The sequence below is a fragment of the Dama dama genome, chromosome 20 (assembly GCF_033118175.1).
Source record: "Dama dama isolate Ldn47 chromosome 20, ASM3311817v1, whole genome shotgun sequence".
In the NCBI taxonomy this organism is placed as follows: Eukaryota; Metazoa; Chordata; class Mammalia; order Artiodactyla; family Cervidae; genus Dama; species Dama dama.
Genome location: NC_083700.1, coordinates 89,741,508 through 89,765,788, shown reverse-complemented (window position 1 = coordinate 89,765,788; position 24,281 = coordinate 89,741,508). Strand labels below are relative to the sequence as shown.

At 54.3% G+C, this 24,281-nt stretch overlaps 1 protein-coding gene across 2 annotated transcripts in view; it reads right to left on the bottom strand.

The window, feature by feature from the left end:
• GLIS1 (GLIS family zinc finger 1) overlaps positions 1 to 24,281 on the bottom strand; it is a 239,751-nt gene that overhangs the window by 13,989 nt on the left and 201,481 nt on the right. For both annotated transcript variants that reach the window (XM_061120031.1, XM_061120032.1), the window contains 2 exons: positions 8,450 to 8,611; positions 3,434 to 3,544 (listed from right to left, as the gene is read on the bottom strand). In XM_061120031.1, the coding sequence (XP_060976014.1) occupies positions 3,434 to 3,544; positions 8,450 to 8,611 (273 nt within the window). The remainder of the gene's footprint in view (positions 1 to 3,433; positions 3,545 to 8,449; positions 8,612 to 24,281) is intronic.

Sequence of the window (24,281 nt, the reverse complement as noted above, 5' to 3'; positions counted from 1 at the left end):
CCACGCTCTTCCTCTGCTCTACAGCTTCCAGGGGGCTCCCGAGCCAAGCTGTCCCCTCCCATTTTCTTTGCCACTAAGGTCTGCTTGCTCCTAGCACCCCATCTCTGTATACCCCTACCTCCTGGATTATACAACAGTCTACTTCTCCAGCCTCTAGGCCTTTTCCTGCCCTCTTTACACTGTATCCACAGTTCTGAGAACACTGCTTGGAGAACAGGAGCTGCTCCTGAATCCTGCTAAACAAATTAACGGGGTCTTCCCACTCTGTCCTCCTCTGTCACACTGATGGCTCAAGATTGGCCTTGTGTTTCTCTCCCCCCGACACACCCTCCCTGGCACTCAAGGACCTGTGGCCCCAGTGGTCCTTGGGAGATGTGGCTTAAACCCAGCCAGGTAAGGTCCTGGCCCAAGTTGCAGTTCTGTCCCTCCGACCGCACTGGGTCCCTCAGCGGCTCACACGCCTCCTGTCCAAAACAGAACCTGCTGCTTTCTCCTGCAAGCCTGCTTCTTTCTCAGATTCTCTGTCCTGGTGAAGGGAACCACCATCCACCCATCCTGCGCCGCCCCCCCCCAACATCTGACACATGCTCCTCCTGCCATGTCCCCCCAACCCAGCCAAGCAGTCACCAAGCCCAGTCCCTCTTTCTCCCCTCCCACCCTGCCTCAGGTCAGCCCCACACCCCATGTCTCTCCTGCCCCCAGCAGTGGCCTCCCTGTCTCGAATGTCCCTCTAACCACCTCGACCCATTCTCTACACGTCCCCCAGTGCCACCTTTCAGGGTGACGTGTCCCATCTCTGCCTACAACCCCTCGATGGAACCCCCCATCCTCAGGACAGTCCTGCCACCTCTGCAGGACCATCCTGTCACTCTCCCCCATGCCTCACTGCTCAGCCCAGAGACAGGCAGGGACTGTGTGAGGCTGGTCCTCAAACAGTGTTTCAAGCTTCAGTCACTCTCTGGGGCCCCATCTTCACAGGCCCAGCACTTACTCCTTCTTTAAGACTTAATGACAACACCTCCTGACTTCTGTTCAAAACTTTTACTTTGGGTCAAGTATTGGTCAACAAACCCTTGACATAGATTTCCTTGTTTAATCCTCATGACAACCCTTAAAAGCAAGTCCTCTATGCCCCCATCTGACAGCTGAGGACATGAAGAACAAAGGCACTAAGACAAGTGCCCAAGGCCACGCTGCCAGCAGCCATGAGCCTGCACACCACTGCCCCCAGCCCCAGCCCCGTATCACTTCTTCCGTGACCCTCCAGTTCCCCCCCGACAGGCCAAGCCATTTCCCAGTTCTTTGACTGTTTTCTGCACACATCTATTGCAGTCTTTGCCATATTGTGGGTCCCCACTGAAGGTGGGGACCATGGTTTTATTTTTGCATCCTGAATGCCTGACATCAAATGTTTATAAACGAATGTCCTGGTGAAGGGGGTCAGTGGGCAAATGGATGAGAGAGGAGCTGGTTGGGGGATAAATGTCTTCAGGCTGAGAGTGAGGAAGTACAGATCTCCCTCAACTTATAATGAGGTTATGGCCTCATAAACCCATCAAGGTCTGAAAATATAAAAAATAAAAATTGCATTTAATACACCTAACCTGACTTCCCTGGTGGCTCAGATGGTAAAGTGTCTGCCTACAATGCGGGAAACCTGGGTTCAATCCCTGGGTCGGGAAGATCCCCTGGAAAAGGAAATGGCAACCCACTCCAGTATTCTTGCCTGGAAAATCCCATGGACGGTGGAACCTGGTAGGCTACAGCCCCTGGGGTCGCAAAGAGTTGGACACGACTGAGCAGTTTCACTTTCACTTTCACACCTAACCTACCCAAACTCAACATTCAAAAATGAAGATCGTAGCCATCTGGTCCCATCACTTCATGGCAAACAGATGGGGAAACAATGGAAACAGTGACAAACTTTATTTTCTCGGGCTCCAAAATCACTGCAGATGGTGACTGCAGCCATGAAATTAAAAGATGCTTGCTCCTTGGAAGAAAAGCTATGATCAACCTAGAGAGCATATTAAAAAGCAGAGACGTGACTTTGCCGACAAAGGTCCATCTAGTCAAAGTTATGGTTTTTCCAGTACTCATGTATGGATGTGAGAGTTGGACCATAAAGAAAGTTGAGTGCCGAAGAATTGGTACTTTTGAACTGTGGGGTTGGAGAAGACTCTTGAGAGTCCCTTTAACTGCAAAGAGATCAAACCAGTCCATCCTAAAGGAAATCAGTCCTGAATATTCATTGGAAGGGCTGATCCTGAAGCTGAAGCTCCAATTCTTTGGCCACCTAATGCAAAGAACTGGAAAAGAACCTGATTCTGGGAAAGATTGAAGGCAGGAGGAGAAGAGGACAACAGAGGATGAGATGGTTGGATGGCATCACCAGCTCGATGGACATGAGTTTGAGTAAGCTCTGGGAGTTTGTGATGGGCAGGGAGGCCTGGCGTGCTGCAGTCCTTGGGGTCACAAAGAGTTGGACATGACTGAGCAACTGAACTGAACTGAACCTACCTAATACCATAGTTTAGCCTCCCCTACCTTAAATGTGCTCAGAACACTTATATAAGCCTGCTGCTGCTGCTGCTAAGTCACTTCAGTCGTGTCCGACTCTATGTGATCCCATAGATGGCAGCCCACCAAGCTCCCCCATCCCTGGGATTCTCCAGGCAAAAACATTGGAGTGGGTTGCCATTTCCTTCTCCAATGTGCAAAAGTGAAAAGTGAAAGTGAAGTCGCTCAGTCGTGTCCGACTCTTAGCGACCCCATGGACTGCAGCCTACCAGGCTCCTCCATCCATGGCATTTTCCAGGCAAGAGTACTGGAGTGGGGTGCCACTGCCTTCTCCTTGAGAAGTGGCAGTGGGAACCAGACTTTGCCTACGGCTGGGCAAAATCACCTCAGGCAAAGCCTGTCTCAAATAAAGTGCCAAATTGTTCATGTAATGTACTTCCAGAATAGCTCACTTCTGAAGAGCTCACTTTCAGAATACCGTACTGGAAGTGAAAAGCAGAATGGTGGTCTGGGAACAGAATCGCTGTGAGTGTATCAGTTGTTCACCCTTGTGGTCAAGCAGCTGCCACTGCCCAGCATCACAAGAGAAGATCCTGCACATTGCAGGCCTGGGAGAAGATCAGACTTCAAAGTGTGGTTTCTACCAAACTTGTGAAAACACCATTGTACCATCATAAAGTTGAAAAATTATAAGCTGGACCATCAGAAGCCAAACCACTGTAAGTCATGGACCATCTTGACACTTGGGCTGGTGGGAGGCAGACGGAGGGTGAGAGACAGTAACACCCTTGGGTGTGGAAGCCTGGATGCATGCAAGGAGTGTGACCTTTACCTGTCTTGATGCTGGACGGGAGGCCGGGTGGGGTGGGGAGGGGTTGTCTGTGGAGATGGGCCTGGAACAGAGCCCTCTTACCTTCTTACGCACCTGCTGCTCTTTGGCCGAATGGGCCTTCACGTGCTTACGGAGGGAGCTGGGGTCTGTGTAGCGCTTGGAGCAGCCAGGGATCTGGCAGGCGTACGGCTTCTGTAACATCAGAGGGCAGAGGCAGGGTGAGTGGGGGGCCACCTGCCAGGCCCTACGTCCTGCTGTGTGGCTCACCTCCTATCCCTCCCTGTGTCCTAAGCCAGAAGGAGTCTTGACTCAGGTCTGCCCACGGGTGGGGAGAAGGTGCCTGGCCTGGTGGTGAAGGAGGAGTTTGTGTCTCCATTCTACCCTCATCCTGGGACCTCAGGTAAGGTGCCTCCCCTCTCGGACTCTCACTTTCTCCTCTACAAGATGGGGCCCCCCAAGTTCTAAGACTTCTTCCAGCTCTGACACTGGCTCTGAGAAAAGTACACCCTTTGTGGCTCAGAGCTGCAGAGAAGCAGCAAGTGAACAAGGAGTAAAGTGAGGTGGTGGCCTTGCAGAGGGGGAGGAGGAAGAGCAAGAACAGGAGTCGGGCAGAGCACAAGGCAATGGGGCACAAACATGGACCAAGCTGGAGAGAGGCAGGGCCCAGGCTGGGAGCACCTGACCAACCCTTGCAGTGGGTCCAGAGTCCCCAGACTAGTCCCCAGGCTATGAGAATTGCAGGTCCTCAAACCAATAATCACAGGAGACCAGAGGGTACTGGGTCTCAGGTGTAGCCCGGGGTAGGCTGGGCATCGGTGCCCTTCACATCCCTTTCCCTTGGAGCCTCATTCATCCTCTAGAGCAAGTTGGTGCCCACCACCTCCCCTGGTTCCTATCCAGACCCCAATGTGCCCTCTACACCTCCAATATCTCCTCTCATTCACAGCCACAGGGCCCTTCTCACAGGCCTGGCCACGCCCTCACCTTCTAACCCCCCATGGCTCCCTGGTGCCCTCGGATACAGCCCATCTCCGGGCGCTGAAGGCCCTTTGTGACTTTAGCCCTGGTTGAGTCCTCACCCCTCCTTCCACGCCGGCACACCCAGCTCTCGTCACCTCCTCTCCAACCTCTCCTTGAGTCTGGTTCCCACCGCCACTTCTCAAGTTTCTACCGGTAGCACTGTCCAACTGTGCTGCTGGGGTCAGTTCAGGGGTGAGTTTTCTTCCGGGAAGGGTCCCTTCTGATTCATCCCAGGTCAGGGGCTCTGTGGCCCTAAATGAATTCTGAGCTCCCCGTAGAAGCAAACCGCCATGAGACCTTGCTCAGGGACTCCAGCTGCCACCGGGACTTGAAGTTCCTAAGGCTCCCTTTCTGAACACATCCAGCAGCTCTGATTTCTCGGGGCCCTCTGGCCTCCAACCACTGGCAGGGGACACTGTGGTGGGGGACGTTTGGAGGTGATGCCTACGTGCCCACCAGCCATGCCTACTGAACTGCCCCTATACCTCGCAGTAAGCCAGCCCTGCTGGGCAGCATGGGGTTGGGGGCGGGGAGCAGAAACAGAGGGCCATACCTTGGTGCTGCCGCGGAGAGTTGCCAGGTTAAGCAGAGGAGAGCAAAGAGAGAGACAGAGCCGTGAGGGGCTGGCCTCGCTGAAGGGCAGGTACAGTGGGAGGGTGGAAGGCAGGCCTCGGACCTGCCCCCCACACAACCACCCAGAGACACAGACACAGACCCACACCCCACAGGGCCCTTCTTTCTTGGTCCTGATTCCCACCCCAACACACACACACACACACACACACACACACACACTCTCTCTCTCTCTCTCTCTCTCTCAAGGGCCGAGCCCTGCTCTGCCCCAGGCCCTGTCCCCAGGGGACGCTGATACAAATCCACGGGCTTTTGTCAAAAAGCAAACAAACAGAGCTCCGTGTGTGCAGGCGCCCTCGCCTGGAAAGAGGGCACAAGGCCCATCTCTGTGTTTGTTTTTCCAGGGCCTGACGTGTGTAGAACATTCCTCCAGCTCAGCTCCCCCAGGAGCCCTCAGGAAACCCTGTGGCTGGCTGTCCCAAGCAGCAGCCAAGCCCCAGGCCTGCAGTCACCGCACCAGCTCCAAGGCCTCGTTCATAGCAGGACACTCCGGGCCGTGCTGTGGGCATCGAACACCTCACAGCACCCTCCCGACCTGTGCATAAGACAGCCCCTCACATACTGAGCCTCTCCAATGTGCAGGCACTGTGCTCAGCGCTGGCCGGCTACGATCTCCTCTCAGCTGCACACCCACCCCATGAAAAGCACCCCCACTTTACAGATGAGGAAACTGAGGCTGATGCTTTGCCCAAGATCCTGCAGAAGTGCAGTGCCCATGCCCCTCTGCTAAGGTGCCCCCTCTCTTCTGCAGCCCTGAACGGTCCAGGGAAGTGGGCAAAGGAGTGACTATTGCCCCCATCTTCCCTGTAAGGAAACCGAGGCCAGGGCAGGACAGTCTGTGGCAGTCAGGACTTGAACTGCACATGGAGTAGCTGGGATGTGGCAGGATTTGGGCAGCATGCAGTCAGCGAGTCACAGGTAGGTCAGCGACTCAAGTTTGCTGAGCAGACCCTGTGTCTGGCCGCCACACCTGTCGCCTCAGTTGATTCCCCATCCCTCTCCTGTAAGGTAGGAGTGTTTGAGGCCCAGAGAGGCTGGGTGGCAGTTCTCAGATCTCTGGGAACAGATGGAGGGCTGGGATTAGAACCCAGGCTGGCTCTCTCCAGTCTATTCCACTGCTTTCCTGCCCGTGGAGATAATCCCACATTCTCTGGTGCCAGAGGGGAGCTGGGGACATGACTAGGTCCCCTCTGGAAAACAAGGCCCAGCCTGCATGGGGCTGACCCCATGGGCCTGAGCCTTGGGTGCTGGAAAAGCAACCTAGCCATGGGGAGCCACTGCAGTGTCTCCATGGGCCTGGCGCAGGGGCTGGGCTTGACCAGGACTTTCTGGGGAGATGCAGTACTGAGATAACCCCACGGGCTCATTCTGGGCCTGCCCTGACCCTGCCCTCGGAGCTCCGTTCACACACAAGTGGGGGGCCAGAGGCCTGTTGCTTTGGGGCTGGGGCCAGGAAATTCAGTAAGGAGAGGGGAGGAAGGGGTAAGTCAGGGTAGGTGACCCCGAGATGCCTGGAGGGAGGCCTGGGGGAGGGGGTGCAGAGGGGCCTGGTGTTGCTGGGGCTGCCGCGTATACCTCTCGGAGCTGGTATAGGTGCCAAGGGCCCCAGGGGCTGGGCATGAGAAGATGATGGAGGCAGAGGGGTTTGTTAGCATACCTCTTCACTCCATGTCCCCAACCCCAAGACAGTAAGCCTGAGGTGGGGGTGGGGGGAAGAGTGGTCGGGCTCGGGTTGGGGGCAGGGCTCTTCCTTCCTACCTCATCCCCTCCGTGCTTCTCCCCTTCTTCAGCAAGGGGCACTGAACTAGCGGTCAGACAGACTGGGTTGCATCCCAGCTCCCCCACTTTCCAGCCACATGACAGTCAATGATTTCATCTCTGAGCCTCAGTTTCTTTGTCTGCAAAATGGGAACAGGCCCCTACCTTGTGGTTTGTCACTAGGATTAAATTGGGGGAGGGTGTGTATGATCTTGGGGGACGGGGAGATGTGTAGAACATTCTGCCCAGGGACCGGCCGGGCCCCAAAACATGACTCCCCTGCTATTGTCTGCTATCCACCTCCCCCATCTTTTGGGGATCTTGGTTTTTCCAGCTATAAAACCCCCAGAGGGCCTCCAGCTCTGACTTCTGTTGCCTTGTGGCCTCCGACTTACCCTGGAGGGGTCAATCGCCCATCTGGGCCTCTGTTTCCACATCTGTATGTTCGGGGTACTGGACAAGCTGGGCCGCACGACCACACAGGTCTCCCAGTCCCCCACCGGCAGAGTTCCCCAAACATTCACACAAACAGCAGAGATACAGGCCAGTGGTCCAGATGTGGAGTCTGGCTATGGACCCGTCTTCTGCTGCACTGAGGGGCCGGGGGTCTCCCAGGCTGGTGCATCCCCTCACATAGGTGCTGTGAGACTGGGGGGAGGCCCCAGTCAACTCTGCCACCTTCAGGCTGAGTAGGGAACTGCCCGGAGCCCCACTTTCCTCATCTGTCAAATGGGCTCGTGACCTGCTGACCGGCAGAGATGGTGGGAGACGATGTTGTAGAAGTGCTCTGTTAACTGCTAAGGTCTGTATGCATAGCACAGAATGCTTGGACCGGTGCTGTGGTGGAACCACAGATTATCTATCACACTGACACAAACAGGAGAGGAGGTGGACACACCGGCATCTGGGGCCCAGGTCACTGATCCAGGGGCCTGGAGTCTTGGGCCCTGCTTACCTCAACGGCTTACCCACCATGCCCAGGAGATATGCAAGGCCCTGGAGAGCCTCTGGCCTGTCTCCATGCCAGGGGTCAGGGTGGGGGTGGGCGAGGAAGAGCAGGGAGGACTGGCTTTGAGTGACTGACAGGCCCGGGGAGAAGATGCAGGATGTGAGCTGCCCCGCCCCAACCCCGCCCCGCGCCCCCACTTAGCGGGGCCCGCACTACTGCTTGGGCTGGTGGTTCTCAACTAGGGGAGAGTTTAATTCCTCCTCCCCAGGAGTTTTTTCAACACTGAAAGACATTTTTCGTTGTCACAACTGGGAAGCAGAAAATCACGTCCCCAGTGGTAAAGAATCCGCCTGCAATGCAAGAGACACGGCAGAAGCCACAGGTTCGATCCCTGGGTGGAGAAGAGCCCCCGGAGAAGGAAATGGCAACCCACTCGAGTATTCTTGACTGGGAAATCCCATGGACAGAGGAGCCTGGCAGGCTGTAGTTCATAGGATTGCAAAAGAGTTCGTAGGGACACAACTTAGCAACTAAAACAATAAAAGAGGCCAGGAAGGTGGCTAAACACCCTAAATGATGGGACTTCCCTCTCCCGGCAAAGAACTGTCCTGCCCAAAATGTCCACAAGGCTGGAGGCAGGGTTTCTGCCTGGAGGTGGCTGCTGCCCTGCATTAGACAAATACGGGCGGAGTGCTTGTCCTCCACCCCCCACCCTCGGCCTCTGCCCCCGGGCCTACCGTGTCGAGGTGGGTACGCTGGTGCTTGGCGCGGTCGCTGGAGTTGCTGAAGGCCTTCTGACAGCCTGGGTGCTGGCACAGGTACGGCTTCTCACCCGTGTGGCTCCGCAGGTGGATCTTGAGATTCTCCAGCCGCGAGAAGGCCTTGCTGCAGCCCTCGAACTGCAGGAGAGACCAGCTGAGGGGCGCTCTTCAGGCCCGTGAGGGCCCACCACCCAGCCCAGAAATGGGCCATGGCATCTGCTCCCCTGCCAACCCCCCACCGGCCCCTCCCGAGGCCTTCCGGTGCCCCAGTTTAGCTCCCCATGAAGTGCCCACGACCCAGACTCTTATCTGGGAAGGTCTGGTGGGTCCAGAAAAAAATCCATCCCCAATTTAGAAATGGCCACTAGGACTTGAGAAAAAACTGGTCCTTCTGTCTCCAGATGGGTCTGCCCTCCAATGGCATCTGGAAGTGACATGCCACTCTTATGGTAGCGCAGCCCTGAATGGACAGGGTGCAGGCACGTGTCCGGTGTAGACAGCCCTGGATTTGGAACCCAAGGCCTGGATTTTAGTCGGGTCCTCTCCCAGTGAGGCTCTGAGCAGTGCCCTTGATATGTCTGTGCCTTAATTCCTTGCCTACAAACTGTGCGGAGCCTGGCGGGCTGTAGTTCATATGTTGGCTGTGTGGCCAACATCCAGGGCTGATATGAAGGCCCCAAGGGGTGGGACACTGACTCAAAGGGCTTTGCCGCCCTAGAACACAGCATCATGCTGATTGCTGTCAGAACAACGACCACACTTGTAAACTCAGACTCTCTGACTTATCATTGGCTGTTCATCTGTTCAATGCCCCAAGTATGCACCAGGTCCCACGCCAGGCAGTGAGCATGCAGTGGGTACAGCACAGACATGTGATGTCCCTGGTGGGGGTGAGCATGGACAGAGAGGAACACAGACAGTGCCGATTCCGGCAGCTTCTGTTCAGCTCCCATCTCTCCCCCCAGAGTCCTCTAACTTCAAACTCCTTCCTCCCTACCCTCTACACAGCTACCCCAGGAGGCTCTGACATATGAAAGAGACCCTGTTGCTCTCGCCTAAATCCCCGCGGGCCTAACATTCAAACACCCAGCCCTCCACACCTCTGGCCCCTCTTGACTCCCCACCCGAGGCTCACAGCAGCAAGGGTCTGCCAGGTAATTCCAAGTCTTTGTTCCTGCAAGACACTCAGCAAGGAATGTCCTATCTCTGGTAACAGTCTGTCCAACCCCCGTCAGCCTGCAAGATCCTTCGCACACAGCCCTGAGGAGCATTTCCTGGTCCCCCTGTGACTGGCTGCCCTTTTCTGCTTCTCCTCACTGTCCAGCTTCCATTCCCAAGGTGCCTGCCATGGGCAGGAGGAGGAGGTACCCTGGCCTGCATCTGCTCTCTGTCCAGGCATGATGCTAGAGGTTTAACCATACGACAATCAAAAAGTGAGCAGCCCCAACATCCCCACCTCAGAGATGGAGGCTTCCTAGGGTAGTCACAGGGTTGGGATAGGACGCAGGCCACATCTGGTGCCAGAGTCCAGGTGGCTCCTCTGTGCTTGCTGTCTTCCCAGGAGCAGGGGGCAGGGGGAGGTGACTCAAGAAGAAGCAAATCAGAGGAAGCCGGGCTCCCTCTCTTGAGCCACTGGTTCCATCCTCTAGGCCAGGACAGACGTGAGGACAAGGACTCAGAGACAACGGCCAGTCTGGGGAGGGCACTCCCAGCGCCTCTCCCTTGAAGACCTGGCCACAACTGCGGGCCTGCTCTGCTTGGGGCTGTTCCAAGGCAAGGCGCCCGCAGCTGGGTTTTAGAAGCTGTTCTGCTTCCTATTTCCAGATGTTATGCCTTTTCCATGCATCAAAACCAGAAGGAAATCCTGTTTGGGGAGTAAATAGGCCACAAGCCACACCCCCACCCCCTGCTCTCCTGCAAGGCCTGGGCCAGGTTCACCCATAGTGAGGTGGAGCAGCGGCTGAAGGGCAGGCTGCATCTCGGCCCCCAGCCGGTCCCTTTGTTCCTCTCTGGCCCTTGCCAGGAGGGTGGACATCTGAGGTGGGGGGCAGTAAACTCCTCACATGCTGTGTGCTGTTCCTGACTTTGGGAGGGTCCGCCTGACTCTGGAGACCCGTACATCATCTCCCCAACCGGGGCCTGTGCGCCCGTCTGGCCAGTTGTCCATCTCAGCACAGCTACCCCCACCCCCACGCCTTTGCTGGAGTTGTGCCCCTCCTGGGACGCCTGCCCTTCCAACTCGCTGACAATTTAATTCAGACATTTTTCAGAATCTTCAGCTTGGTGTTCGAGGTCTACCAACATGGTCAGACACCTCTCCCATCTGCATACAACCCACGTGTTAGGCTGTAGCTGCATGGGAGTGATCAGACCCGGAACCGGTCAGGAACTTGAATGCCCCCAGGCCTCCCTGGGAATGGAACGCCTTTCCTTTCTTCACTCACTCAGACATCAGCCCGTGGTGCCCCAGCACTACCTCCTTGGAGAAGCGGTCCCCAACCTCCCGTTCCTCCTTGGTCACACCCTAAGCTGTGCTGAGGTTTTCACTGTACCTCCCTTATCCTCTCTCCAGGCCTCCAGGCTGAGGGTTTGGGAGTTCCTTGTGGGCAGGGCTGGCATCTCATTCATGGGGCAAAGGGTGGGTTAGAAACGTGATCCAGTGGTGTTAAGAAGAGGGTTCTGGGGCCTAGGGGTGCAGGTACCGCCCTTGTGCTCACCCAGATATCCCACACCTGCGTACGTGCACTGTGCCCATGCCTTGCCTGTATATGTTGGCCTGGCTCGTCCTGCCCGGCCCCGTCCCACTGGAACTTCTCAGAACTGAGTCCCAGGCTGGGGTATGTAACAAGCATCTAGCTGAGGCACCACAATGGGGGTCCCATCCCTCAAGGTAGGATCAGAGGTAGCAGCAGGTGCAGTAGCAGCAGCCTGGGCAGGACAGGTCTGAGACAAGGATGCAGGTACCCCAGGCAGAGCAACACTCCCATCAGGGCCAGCATCCCAGGTATGACGGTATATGGGCTCTACTCACAGTTGCCTGCCAAGGCCCCTGGAGCCTCACCCTTTAACAACCCCAGAGATGGGCTAACAGAGGCAGAGAGGAGAAGGGGAATGCACGTGGTTTCAGCACCTGGGTGCTCACTCTGCTAGGCCTGGCACTGTCCCTAGCGTGATCGCGGATCCTCTCCACAGCCCTTGGGGCAAGTATTGCTCTCCCACTGTCAGGAGCTGAGGCTCTGGGGAAACCAGCAGAGCAGTTCCAGACATGAACCCTGATGTGGGGCAACCAGAGCTTGTTTCTTGACTGCTCCACTTGTGAATGATCCGAGATGAGTGCCTTCAGTTCTGAGTCTCAGTTTCCTCGCTGATAAAATTGGGTGAGTTCTACCAGCCTCGGAGGCTGTGAGGACTGCACAGGAAATGCTTATTTTGGTACCAGGTTCTTGCTCAATATCGTCATGGTGGCCATCACTTGAGATCAGAGAGCAGGTAAGTAGTGGAGCGGCATTCTGCCCAGGGTGGTAGTTCCTGGGCTTACTGCCCCTCTGCCCAGTGGAAAGGGTGTGTGTGTGTGAGTGTGTGTGATGTCCCACTGGGCATGGTGGGCTCCCAAGTCTCCCCAGTGTCCTGTTTCCAATCCTTCTGCCTTAACCTCTCACTTTCCTCCAAAGGCCTGATTTCCAGACTTAACTTTCTCAACACACCCTGGGCTTTCCAGCCCTTGGCTTGGGCATATCAGGGGTGTCAGCCTGGGCCTGGGGCCTGCAGCAGGTTGGGGACCAGGGACCTGTCTGGAGGAGCAGGGGCCCCAGCACCTCCTGGGATGAGGAGTTATCCCAGGGCTGTCCGGGCTCCACCTCCTAGACCCCACCATACCCTGGGGAGCCAGGAGTCAGCAGGGATCAGAGGTGGAAGGGCCTGGCCTGGAATCCTAGAACTGGGGCATCTGAGTTTCTCTCTGCTGCCTTATAGCTGGCAGCTTCACCAGACAGCCCCCAAGGCCCCTCCGACTCTAATGCTTTATGAGTCTCTTTCGGAATTGTAAATCTAACCAGGTCACCCCCGCTCAGGGCCCTCTGTGGCTCACTGTGCCTCCTGACATCCAGTCAGCCCCCTTAGCCTGGCATTCGAAGCCCTCCCCGTGGGTGCGTAGAGCCTGGAAAGCAGGCAGCTCTGTGATCCTGGCAAATCAATGTCCTCTCTGTGGCTCAGTTTCTCTCTCTGGAAAATGCAGATGTGAGGAGCCCACTTATACAGTAGTTGCGGCAGTGGGGCAACGTGCATTTGTGCGTGCCACAGAGGACATAAGTGTTATCACTGTTATCGTGGTGGTGGTGGTTGCTCCTGACTTGCCCTCAGGGGGACACCTGTGTGGATCAGGTCCTACTGACTCCAGAAGTAAAGAACCCCTGGCTGATGTGTTTGTCATTGACTGGTGTGGCCCTAAAACTCTTTCCATGCCAAGCCCATGGAGTACCCTTTGCGTAACCTCCAAAGGGACTGAGGCAGCCTTTTGTGGGGGCCCCATGCACTGACGGACTGTGTGGGGGGCTGGGAGGGCAGCAGGAAGAGGTACACCATCACTGTTGTGTTGTGGGGGTACAGATGCTGCAAGAATGGAAAAATGAGTCTTGTTGGAGCAGAGACGGAGCCAATGGGCACATCCCAGGCTTTGGGTCTCAGTTTCCCTGAAGAGGGTGGCCCTAAGGTGATGCTATGGTGACCCAAGGGTATAATGATGTTTCCATGGGGTGTGTACAAGGGGAACACACTCAGAGTGGGGCCTTCCTGACATCCCTCCCCCAACACCCTAACAAGAAGACTTAAGCCTGTAGGGGTGTCTGAGTGCCCCCTCCCCCACAGTTACACCCTGCATGGCTCCCCGGTGTCTCAGCAAGGACAAATGCTCACCCCAGCATTCTGGCTGGTGTGACCAGGCCCCTAGCGACAGCTTGGTGATATCTACCCCTTCACACCTCCATCACTGCACTTCAGCATTAAGAATCAAAGTGGCCTGGGTGCAAATCCACACTTCCCAACTGGATGACCTTGGGAAAGTTCATTTCACTTGCTAGAGCTCAGATTCCTCATCCGTGAATAGGGCATAACTTGGGCACACGGCGTGTGGGTGCTCCCTGTGAACCACAGGGCACATGCAGTATCCTGTGACCACGGCCCTGACGCCAACCATGAACACCCAGAGAATTAGCTGAGCACCTCTTATTTAGAATGAAGTTGAAATAACCAAACATAACAGATTTATGGCCAGAAGCAAAGGCTCATATGCCATGAGCAACAGAGAGGGTGGCTACTGTGGGTAAAGGGGTATATACAGAGGGGAGAGAAGGAAAAGAGACATCTAACAGTCTAGAAAAATCTAAGAATGAGTATTAAGTTTTTCTATTTACTTAGAATGCATAAACATTAAAATATCTACTAAGATGAAACTGGGGTGAATTCAGAGTCATATAAGAGACTGGGTGATACCCTCTCAGTCACCTGTCAGGAGCCAGGAGCTGGATGTGATTTGTGTGACATTTCATTTAATCATGACAACATACTCGTCTGGTGAGGTTCCTTCCTAGCCCCACTCTGCAGATGAGGAAACTGAGGCTCAGAAAAGAGACGTCATTGGCTGTAAGTGATTTCACACAGCCAGTAAGTGGCAGACCTGGATTGGCTTCTAGGTCTGGCAGATGTGCTAGTCTGCCTGTATGTGTCCTTGATAGCTCTGGTCACTGCCTCAGGGAGCCCTACGTAAAGCTCCAAAGTCAGGCTGGTCCTCAGGAACTATGGCCACGATTTCCAACCGGGCTCACATCCTGGGTTCCTTTCCCAGGCAAGACCAGGCCCAGCCCTGGATGCAGAGCTGATGCTGGAACATGGGGATGCCCTCCTTCCTCCCAGCGCCTCCAAGAGAAGCCACCACACACAAAGGAACACTGAGGTGACACAGCAGAGAAGAGCAAGCCCATCTGAGGCATAGAGCCTTGAAAGGCCCAGTTCCCACATGTGGGGCCTGTTACAAAAGCAGATTCAAATAACAGGGAAAATACCCCAGGAACCGTGAAGCCCTAGACCATCTGGAGTTTTATAGTAACAAGCAGGGGAAAATCAGAACCTAATTGAAAAAAGTCCACTGCAATCCATTACTGCTGCATGCAGCTCACAGAACCTAGGGCAGAAGATGAAAGACCAAGCTGAGCCTTCCCGAGAGCTGGGGAGGGGGCACCAGCTTCCCTTCCAGGCCAAGCCCAGGGACCCTTCAAGCTCTGGCCAGGGGAGGGGGAGGGCGCTGGGTCCGACGTCAGAATCTGCGGGGCTGGGCTTACTCCCCTCCGAGGGCTGTGCTCACCCTCCTCCAAGGGCTGCCCTCTCTGAGCCTTTCCCGCGTCTGTGAAAGGGCTGAGCAAGGTCGTTCAGGGCAGCTCCAGGACAGAGCCAGCTGGTGCTGGGCATGCCCGTTCTCTCCCTCTGGTCCCTGGGGGAGGATCAAGGACCCCATCTCATATGTGAGGTGTGGGACACTGTTCCACAAGCCGAAGGCTGTGAGGTCGCACAGACAGAAGTCTGTACTGGGGCCCCCGCCACTGACCACCACGAGCTTGGGCAAGTCATATCCCATCTCTGCCCTCACTTTTATCCTCTCTAAAATGGGGCCACAGCAAACAGCTGCTAGAAGTAAATAACAGGGCATGCTTAGCACGGGAATGGGGACACAGTGGGTTCCCGAGGATTGTCAAGTTTCCTCCCAGCAGTTGCCATGGGCCCAGGAGGAGGGAGGCCCCTTTCTCAGGCTCTGGCTGAGGATCTGGACACGAAGGGTAAGGAGGAGGTTTGGGGGAACAGGGCACCCGGGTGGAGCAGAGGAGAAAATGCCTCCAGTTTTGGCCTTTGCCAGTGACTTGCTGCTAAACAAACACATTTCTGGTTTAAGGGTAAAATATATTGGGTTACAGCAGCCTGGCAGGCCATCCGGGGATCAACTTCCCATTTTTGTACAAACTCTTAACCTACTTTCAACAATGACTTGGACGGGAGAGCTGCATGGTGCCAGACCCTTCTCCAAGACATCAAATAATTCTGCGTTTGGCCAGCTTGAAAGGCCAGCCAGCCGGGAGCTGGGGTCCACTGCTCACCCCACATCCCGGGACTTATTGTCCTCTGAACCCCGTGGGTTTTCCACGAGGTCTTCTCAGAGCCTCATGCTTCATGGGTCCTCAGGGATAGGTAGAAGCAAGAAGTGGAGGGACAGAAGTAGAGAGTCCTGGGAGGTGAGGCCAGAGGCACCGGCCTGAACTGTGTCCTGTGAGAGCTGTGAGGGTCTAGTCCATCCTCGGGCACCCAGTCCCTCTGAGTGAATGAATGAATGGGCAGATGGGAGCAGGAGGGAGACTCTGACAGTAACAGCAGCTATCACACTTACTAGGTACCAGCTTGGGCCCAGCTCTCCCTTAACATAACTCCTTAGTCCCTTTAGGCCAGCACAACAAGTCCCGTTGTTACAGGGACAGAAATGGAGGCCCAGGGAGTTTATGTGAGAGAAACCCTGCATTCATGAGGGATGGGCCCTGGGTTTGCCTCTGGGGCTCCTCCGTCCTGGGTAGCCAGGACTAAGGGGCACCATGAGATGTGAGGAGAGAATTTCTCAGCTTAGGGCCTTCACGATCATCCAGAGAGGCTGGCAGATCAAGGGAGGGGTGGGAGCACCCAAAACAGAGGGAGACTGGGCTAGAAGGCCACCAGTCCCCTTCCCAGAGGAGATTCCCCAAGGTGTGGGGCTGGAGGTGCCCATCGCTTCCTCACCAGGCCAGGACCCGCAGAAGGCAGACTGCACAGAAGAGCTGACACATACACACACACACACCAGAGCAAGTCACCAGCCACAGACCGGAAATGCAGACACACACACTCTGACACCTCTCCTGTTACCAAGCCACATGTCAAAGACAGAGAGCCTCAGGATACCAACATACAGCGCATGCGCGCGTGCACACACACACACACACACACACACACACACACACACACACAAACTCACACACACTCACGCACACACACACTCACGCACACTCACGCACACTCACACACACTCACACACATACCCAAGGACACCCAAGCCCAGACCCCACCACAGGCACAAGTGTACAAACTCCCCAGACTCTAGATACACTGACACACAGCCCCACGTGAAGCACAGGCAGAAACCGGCTCACATATCAGACACAGAACACAGATGGCCTCATGGCGGTCTGTGTATGCACAGGGAGAGACACCCGGAGACAATATCCAGCAAAGACTTCCTCCAAGAGGCCAGTGGATAAAGACGTGTCCTCACACCAACACCTCGATACCTAACACAGCCAAACCCAGGGACAGCCACGCTCCCACCTGCTTCTCCTTGGTTCCAGGCCACCCGGGAGATGGGGCGGGGGGAGGGGAGGGAAGACCCAGCTGAGCCCCCTGTATCTCCTGACGTTCCCATGGCTGCTGCATTGGCTTGGCTTTGGGGAGGGAACATGTAGCCGGAGACCCTTTGGCCCCGCTGACCTCTAGCCCACTGCCCACGCCCCCTCCCCAAACTCCAGGGGCAGACTTCTGCCCCTGCAGTGTCCTCTGCCTGTCCAGCCCTCCTTGCCCTCTGGGCTTGTCTCAAGCCCCAGCCCTCCTGTCCTGTGACAGGTCATCCCTAAACTCTTTTCGCCCTTCTCTGAGCATCTACCACCACCCTGGTGCACCGATGCCCAGACTGCCTGTCTCTCACCGCCTGTCCTCTGTGTGGACACCATACACCCCTTGGGCCTTGCCGGGTGTTGCCTGGGCTTTAGGAGCTCACTTCCCGTAGGGGAGGCAGGCAGGCGGGAAAGCCACACAGCGGCCCATCCCACATCCACAGCTGAAGCATCCGGAACATTTGATGAGGAGACACGTCTCCAGAGGGGTCAGTGTCCGACCCTAAGAGCTGGGGGAGAGGGAGGTGAGTGCTGCCCCAGGAGGAGGGGGGAGGGACTGAGATGTACAATGAATGAAAACATTCTCTCCAGCCTCAATCCTCCCTCAAATAAGCCTGTGCCCACAGGCAGGGGCTCAGGTCCACTTCCTGCTCCTCCTGGCCTCAGGAGCCTATTGTGGACATCAGGGTGTGGCCTTGGTCCTGGGCACAGGACAGGTGCTCAGAAGATGTTAATCCCTCTTTCAGCTCCTCTCCCGAATTCTAAGAAACAACAGGGCATGGGTCCATGATGTGAAAAATGTTAGGGTCTGAGGATCTGACTCCAGCCCTGGCTGGAGTAACACAGGTTACTGTGTGACCTTCAACCAGTCACTTGCCTTTTCTGGGGCCGCCTACCCAGGATTGGGAGTGCAAAGGTGGGGCTGCAGGAATTAAGACTTGCACAACCCTCCGCATCCTGGGGCTGCCTGGGGAGAGGGGAGATCCAAGACATTTCATCCATCACCTGAAAGAAAACCTCATGTCGGGTCAACAGGAATCATGACAAGTGTCCAGATGCAGAGTTCTCATTTGAGGTCACAAGTGGGTGAAAGCAATCTGCCCCGTGTGCACCAGGAACATCCCATGAGGCTCTGGGCCCCTTGGAAGGGGGAGGGCTGGGCCAGACCGCTGCTGTGCGCAGTCTGGTCATGGTGAGGGTGGGCGTAGGGGGATCAGAGAGGGCTGTGCTCAGTCAACGGGTGCCCTATGGAACAGCAGGTGAGAGACCCAGCCCAGGTACTCAGGAATGGAGCCAAGTGACCGCATGTTCACCAGGACAGTGCAACGTGGTTCCCAAGTCACCTTCAGGGATATCCTCAGTATCTAAATTGGGTTGGACCTGACACCCAGGGCCCAGTGGGACCATTTTCCCACCTACCATAGATCTACTGGGAGACCCCAAATGGCTGGCCCTAGGGGGGCAACTTAGGGCCACACACTGAGTGAGGCCACGTGGCCCACATCGCATGCTCCTGCCACTGATGAAACCCAGTGCCTGGACTCCCTAATAAAGGTGGATGGAAGCAAAGGTGACAGCCTAGCTCTCACACTCAAGCCAGTGAAGGAAGCTTAATTGCCATTAGGATCCGATTACACAAACTACAACAACAAAGACAAATGAAATCCAACCTATGGAAGGGACGAGATGCTGGGAAGAGACATGGCAAGCCCTTCTGGCAACCAGGCACCTCAGTCTGCAGAACATCTCTGTTTCCTGGACCTACCACATCACAGTCACCCCACCAGAGGCAGGACCAGGGTCACAGGGCTGGTGACCTGGGGCTTCTTGGTAGTTGGAATCCACTGCCCATGCCCCCCAACTCCCAACTAGCCCACAGTGCAGGAGACCTCCAGCTGTGAGCAGGCACCTGGCAGGTTCAGCCACGGAGTCCCCTGGGCCAGGGGTCCTATGAGCCGTAATAGCACCATACCTCCTTCCCAGTGCCTCTGGGAAGAGATAACTTAGCAGACAGCAGAGCAGACAGGAGTAAGCTCCTGGCTTTTGGGTTTCAAAACCTCAGGCCTCAAGGCCAAATGGAAAGAACTCTGGAGACAGAGATGAGACGTGCAGTGAATATTTTCAAATGATTTTCTGCCATAAATCCATCTGAGAGTGCCCAGCACAGGGCCTGACACACAGTGGGCTTGTGTGAATATCTGTTAATGAATGAAAGAAGCATCAATAAACAAATGAGCCCTCAGGGAAGTGTGGGGCAGGACGGGGAGCCCCCTGAGTTGGTGGAGTCCAGGAGAGGCCTAGTTGGGATGAAGAGCAACGCATCCTGTGTTCTCTCCCACCAAGATGTCCAGCTGGGAAAGGGTCCCTGCGGGAAAGCAAGCCCCAGGGAGATGGCAAGGCTCCCTCAAAGTGGGGGGCTCAGAGTTCTGCCCTTTCACTCTGGGGCCAGGCTTGTGGGAAAGAAAACTAGGCTTGTGGTAAGCCCTGAAGCAGGGCTCCTCCCAGGCAGGCTGAGGTTCCCCACGGGCAGGACTCCGGATATCTTAGGAGGTCCCACGCCCCGATGTTGAGTCTAAGCTGGACCTGAGGGAGCCTTTCAGGTGGACAGGAGATGGGTGGGCTCTGGTCAAAGATGGGGCAGGAAGCTGAATGCCTCAGAAGGTGCCAGCATGAGAAATGACTCTGAGGACCCCTTGGTTTAGTGCAAGCCTCCGATGCCTCCAGAACTGGGGCAGTGGTTTGTGAACTGCCTGAGATGTGTGAATTACCCAGTATATGGGAGCTCAGAGACAAGGGAATTCAAGGAAATTTTTCAACTTACATTTTTTTTCTCTCACATTCAAGTTTTTAGACTCCGGGTTCAGATCTGACACAGAGACCATTGTCTACCCCATCAGGGGCTTCCCCAGTGGCCCAGTGGGTAAAGAATCTGCCTGCAATGCAGGAGACACAGGAGACCCAGGTTCGATCCCTGGGTCAGGAAGACCCCCCTGGAGTAGGAAATGCCAACCCACTCTGGTACGCTTGCCTGGAAAATTCCACAGACAGAAGAGCCTCACATGGCAGACAACAAAAAGCAGACTGGTCTGCAGATTTGGGAAACATTGAGCCATGGGAAAGAAATGACTAGAAACAAAGAATTAGATGTTTCACGTCACCAGAAAATAACGATACTAGCCATAATAGCCATCACACTGTCTTTCAGATCCCCCCAGAGTGTTTATTTCCCCTAAAACCCCAAATCTCTGGATGTTCAGTCCAACACAGGTTGGAAAGTGCTGGAAGAGTCTGGGGGAGCCATCCCGCCCCTCACCTGCGTGGGGTGCCCCAGGGTCTGAAAGGGAAGCATGTCTTCTGCTGGGCCAGACAGGCTGCCCCATTCTCGTGGGACTCCTCCATCCAGAGAGAATCACCCTGTGGTCACCACGGGGAAGAACAACCCAGTAAACTGAAAAAAATTACAACCATATGATAAAGCAGGAAGGGGTCCTTAAGGAGGAACACGCTGCAAGGCACTTCGCTGAGAACCAAGGGGATGGCAGAGGGGCATCCTGGGGAGCAGGGCCCCACCCAGATGCCTGGCTGCGCAGAACAACTCAGGGACACCTGGAACTCATTAGCATTATGTCAGGAATAATATAAAATTAAAACATTTAGCTTTGGCTTCTAAAATTAAGGAGGACAAAAAGAGAAGGATGCCATTGTGCTGAGCCACTCAGCTATGACTTGGGCACCAATAATTTACAGGAAAAAAATCTCTGCCTTGCACTTGGGCCCAGCTGGGGCCCCTGCCAGCAGAGGCTGAGGACAGACGGCTGAGTCTCCAGCTCTGTCCTGGGGGAAGCAAGTTGGGAGCCTGGGTGACGCCCAGGTGAGGTCTTCTAACCGCTCACTCTCCATGGCAATGCCAGTTATATGCCAGTCCTGCCACTCTCCTCATGGCCTATCTCTACACCAGCCACTGCCCCCCAAATCCATCATCTGCCTTGCAACCAGAGAGTTTTCTAAATTGCAATCTGTCCCCGACACTGCTCAAAACCCATTGATGGCTCCCTACTGCCTGCAAGGTACCCAAGGACCTCAGCCTGGCATTTCCAGCCTCCCACCATCTGAATCTAGCTGTGGCTGACTCTCCAAGCTCCTTTCTCCCTCTCTCCTCTCCACTTACACTGACGACTTGGGCTCTTGGAACTTTCTACCTCTGTGCTCTCGCAGATGCTGTTCCTTCAGCCTGGAATTCCCTCAGACTCCAGGGCTCAGCACCGATGGTGGCTCCTCTGCAGAGGCTCTGGGGGAGGTCCTGGCCAGACTCCTTTCTGGGTCTACCTTGGCTCAGGGGTAAAAGCAAGGTCACTGGGCTGGGCAGTGTTGGGGACCTGAGACTCACACAAAGTCAGGACTGGCTATCCCTCAGAGGCCCCTGTGTTACAGATGAGGGACATTATGACAGCCGGCAGAGAGCATGGCTGCCCTGCCCCTAGTTCTGACCTCCCTGGACTCCTGGGACATGCTCACTCTGGGGTACAGAGTGCTCTGGAGTCATCCAGGCTCGAGTTCAAATCCTGACACCCCTCCCGCTCTGTGACTGGCACAAATCAGCTAACCCCCTGGACTTCAGCGTCTTTGTTGGCATTGCAAGGATGGAGGCAGAAGTCTAGTGTGGCCCAGTTCCAGGGCTGTGGACAGTCAGCACCAGGCTCTACCTATAACCAACTGTTGCCACCCATGACCCCTGTGCAGAGAAACTGAGGTCCCAGGTTACAGAGGACAGGGAATCAGTGACAAGATGGAGATGGAGGCTCCCAGCTCTGGAAAAGCAGTCTGGGAAGAGTGCACAAAGCCTGACTTGTCCAGGGGCACAAGAGAGCTGACCAGCCATTCATACACTTCCTCACCCATTCATGCACTCAGCTAAATGCAAATGGCTAGGTGTCCAAAATACGCTTCAGTAAAGAAAGCAAGTTACCAGACAACACATCTGGGATGACTGCATTCCAACGAAGAGTATAATTATCACATATGCAGAGAAATACTCTAAAATGTTAAACAGTGGTTACTCCTGAGTACTATAGTTAGAGGTAACTTTCCCTTTTTTCTTCTATAATCCCTTTTTTTCTCCCCTTTTCTTCTCTCTACTATCCCTTTTATCTACTCTCTACCTCTTGATACATTATATTTTTGCTTCAGACTACTCTGTTTTGTTAAATTTTTTTTAAAAAGTCACAGGGACCAGTGTGATACTTTATAGACAGGTCCAGGCTGCAGAAGAATTAGACTTCCTTTGAAACTCGGCACGTGGCTTTGGGTGAGCTCTCCTGCATTAACAAGATCTGGGAATGTTACCACCCTCATTGTGGAGCCAGAAAGATCTGAGTCAGGTCTGGGTCTGACACTTGCCCTCAACCTATGACATGCGGGTGAAGGACTTCCCTCTGACCTCAGTTTCCACACAAACACAGGGGAACAACATGATGGCCTCTGAAGGGATTTGAGGATCAAGGATGACATGGATGGTGACCCATGATGATGGCATTTGTGTCTGCATCAGGGGACCCAGGCCCACCCCATGGAATTCAATGAGGAGTGCCTCCTCACAGAGTGACATCATCAGGCTGTTTCACACATGGTGATCAGCAATGACTGAGGAGGACTCTCAGGAGACAGAGTGGCCGGATTAAGTAAACAACGGACACAAACAAGCCCACTCCTGGGGCGGAGGACACATGGGCAGGGCGGAGCCCCAAGCCTGCACATGTTACATTTCACTCCCTAGTCACAGCCCCAGAGCGCCCAGAAGGAGCAGATGCGCCTTCAACATCCTTCTCTGCAGCCTCGGCTGAATGTCTGGGGACCCGCCTCTGAGCCAGCTGGATGAACTGCAGGCTTTAGAGTGGGCGGAAGTGGGTTCAAGTCCCAGCCCTTCTGACTGGTCCCTGCCCTCAGGCATGGTACGGACCCTCTCTGGTCCAGGGTTGTCTTCTGGAAAACAGTTAACACTCCCTCATTGTAGGTTTGTATTCTAAGGGCCAAATGAGAGAGGAGACTGCATGGGATCTACCATTTCTTACTCTTACATGTGAGTCAGTATGTATTTAAAAATAAAAGCTTAATTTTTAAAATCTACTAAATCATCTATTAATAGAAAAACCCCAAATGCCCATTAAGTGATGAATAAGCAAAAATAGTTTATCAATACAATTGCATATTATTCAGTCATAAAAAGGAACGAAATGCCAACACATTCCACAAGGTGGATACACTTTGAAAACACTGTTGTTCAGCTGTTCAGCCATGTTCTACTCTTTGCAAGCCCATGGATTACAGCTCACCAGGCTTCCCTGTCCTTCACTATCTCCCAAAGTTTGCTCAAATTTATTAAGTCAGTGATGCCATTCAACCATCTCATCCTCTATCGTCCCTTTCTCCTCCTGCCCTCAATCTTTCCCAGCATCAGGGTCTTTTCCAATGAGTCTGCTCTTTGCATCAAGTGGCCAAAGTATTGGAGCTTCAGCATCAGTCCTTCCAATGAATATTCAGAGTTAATTTCCTTTAGGAATTGACTGATTTGATCTTCTTGCTGTCCAAGGGACTTTCAAGAGTCTTTTCCAGCACCACAATTCAAAAGCATCAATTCTTCAGCGCTCAGGATTTTTTATGGTCCAACTCTCACATCTGTACATGACTACTGGAAAAACCATAGCTTTGACTAAACGGATTTTTGTTGGCAAAGTGATGTCTCTGCTTTTTAATACACTATCTAGGTTTGTCATGGCTTTTCTTCCAAGCAGCACTTGTCTTCTAATTTCATGGCTGCAGTCATCCATCCACAGTGATTTTGGAGCCCAAGAAAATAAACTCTGTCACTGTTTCCACTTTTTCCCCTTCCATTTGCCATGAAGTGACGTGACCAGGTGCCACGATCTTAGTTTTTTGAATGTTGAGTTTTAAGCCCGCTTTGTCTCTCTCCTCTTTCACCCTCATCAAGAGGCTCTTTAGTTCCTCTTCGATTTCTGCCATTAGAGTGGTATCATATGCATATCTGAGGTTACTTATATTTCTCCCAACAATCTTGATTCCAGCTTGTGATTCATCCAGCCTGGCATTTAGCATGATGTACTCTGCACATAAGTTAAATAAGCTGGGTGACAATATACAGCTTAGATGTACTCCTTTCCCAAGTTTGGGCCAGTCCTTTGTTTCATGTCCAATTCTAACTGCTGCTACTTGTCTGGTTCTAGCCCACAAACAGGTTTCTCAGGAAGTAGCTAAGATGGGCTGGTATTCCCATCTCTTCAGGAATTTTCCAGTTTGTTGTGATCCACACAGTTGAAAACATTATGGCAAGTGAAAGAAGC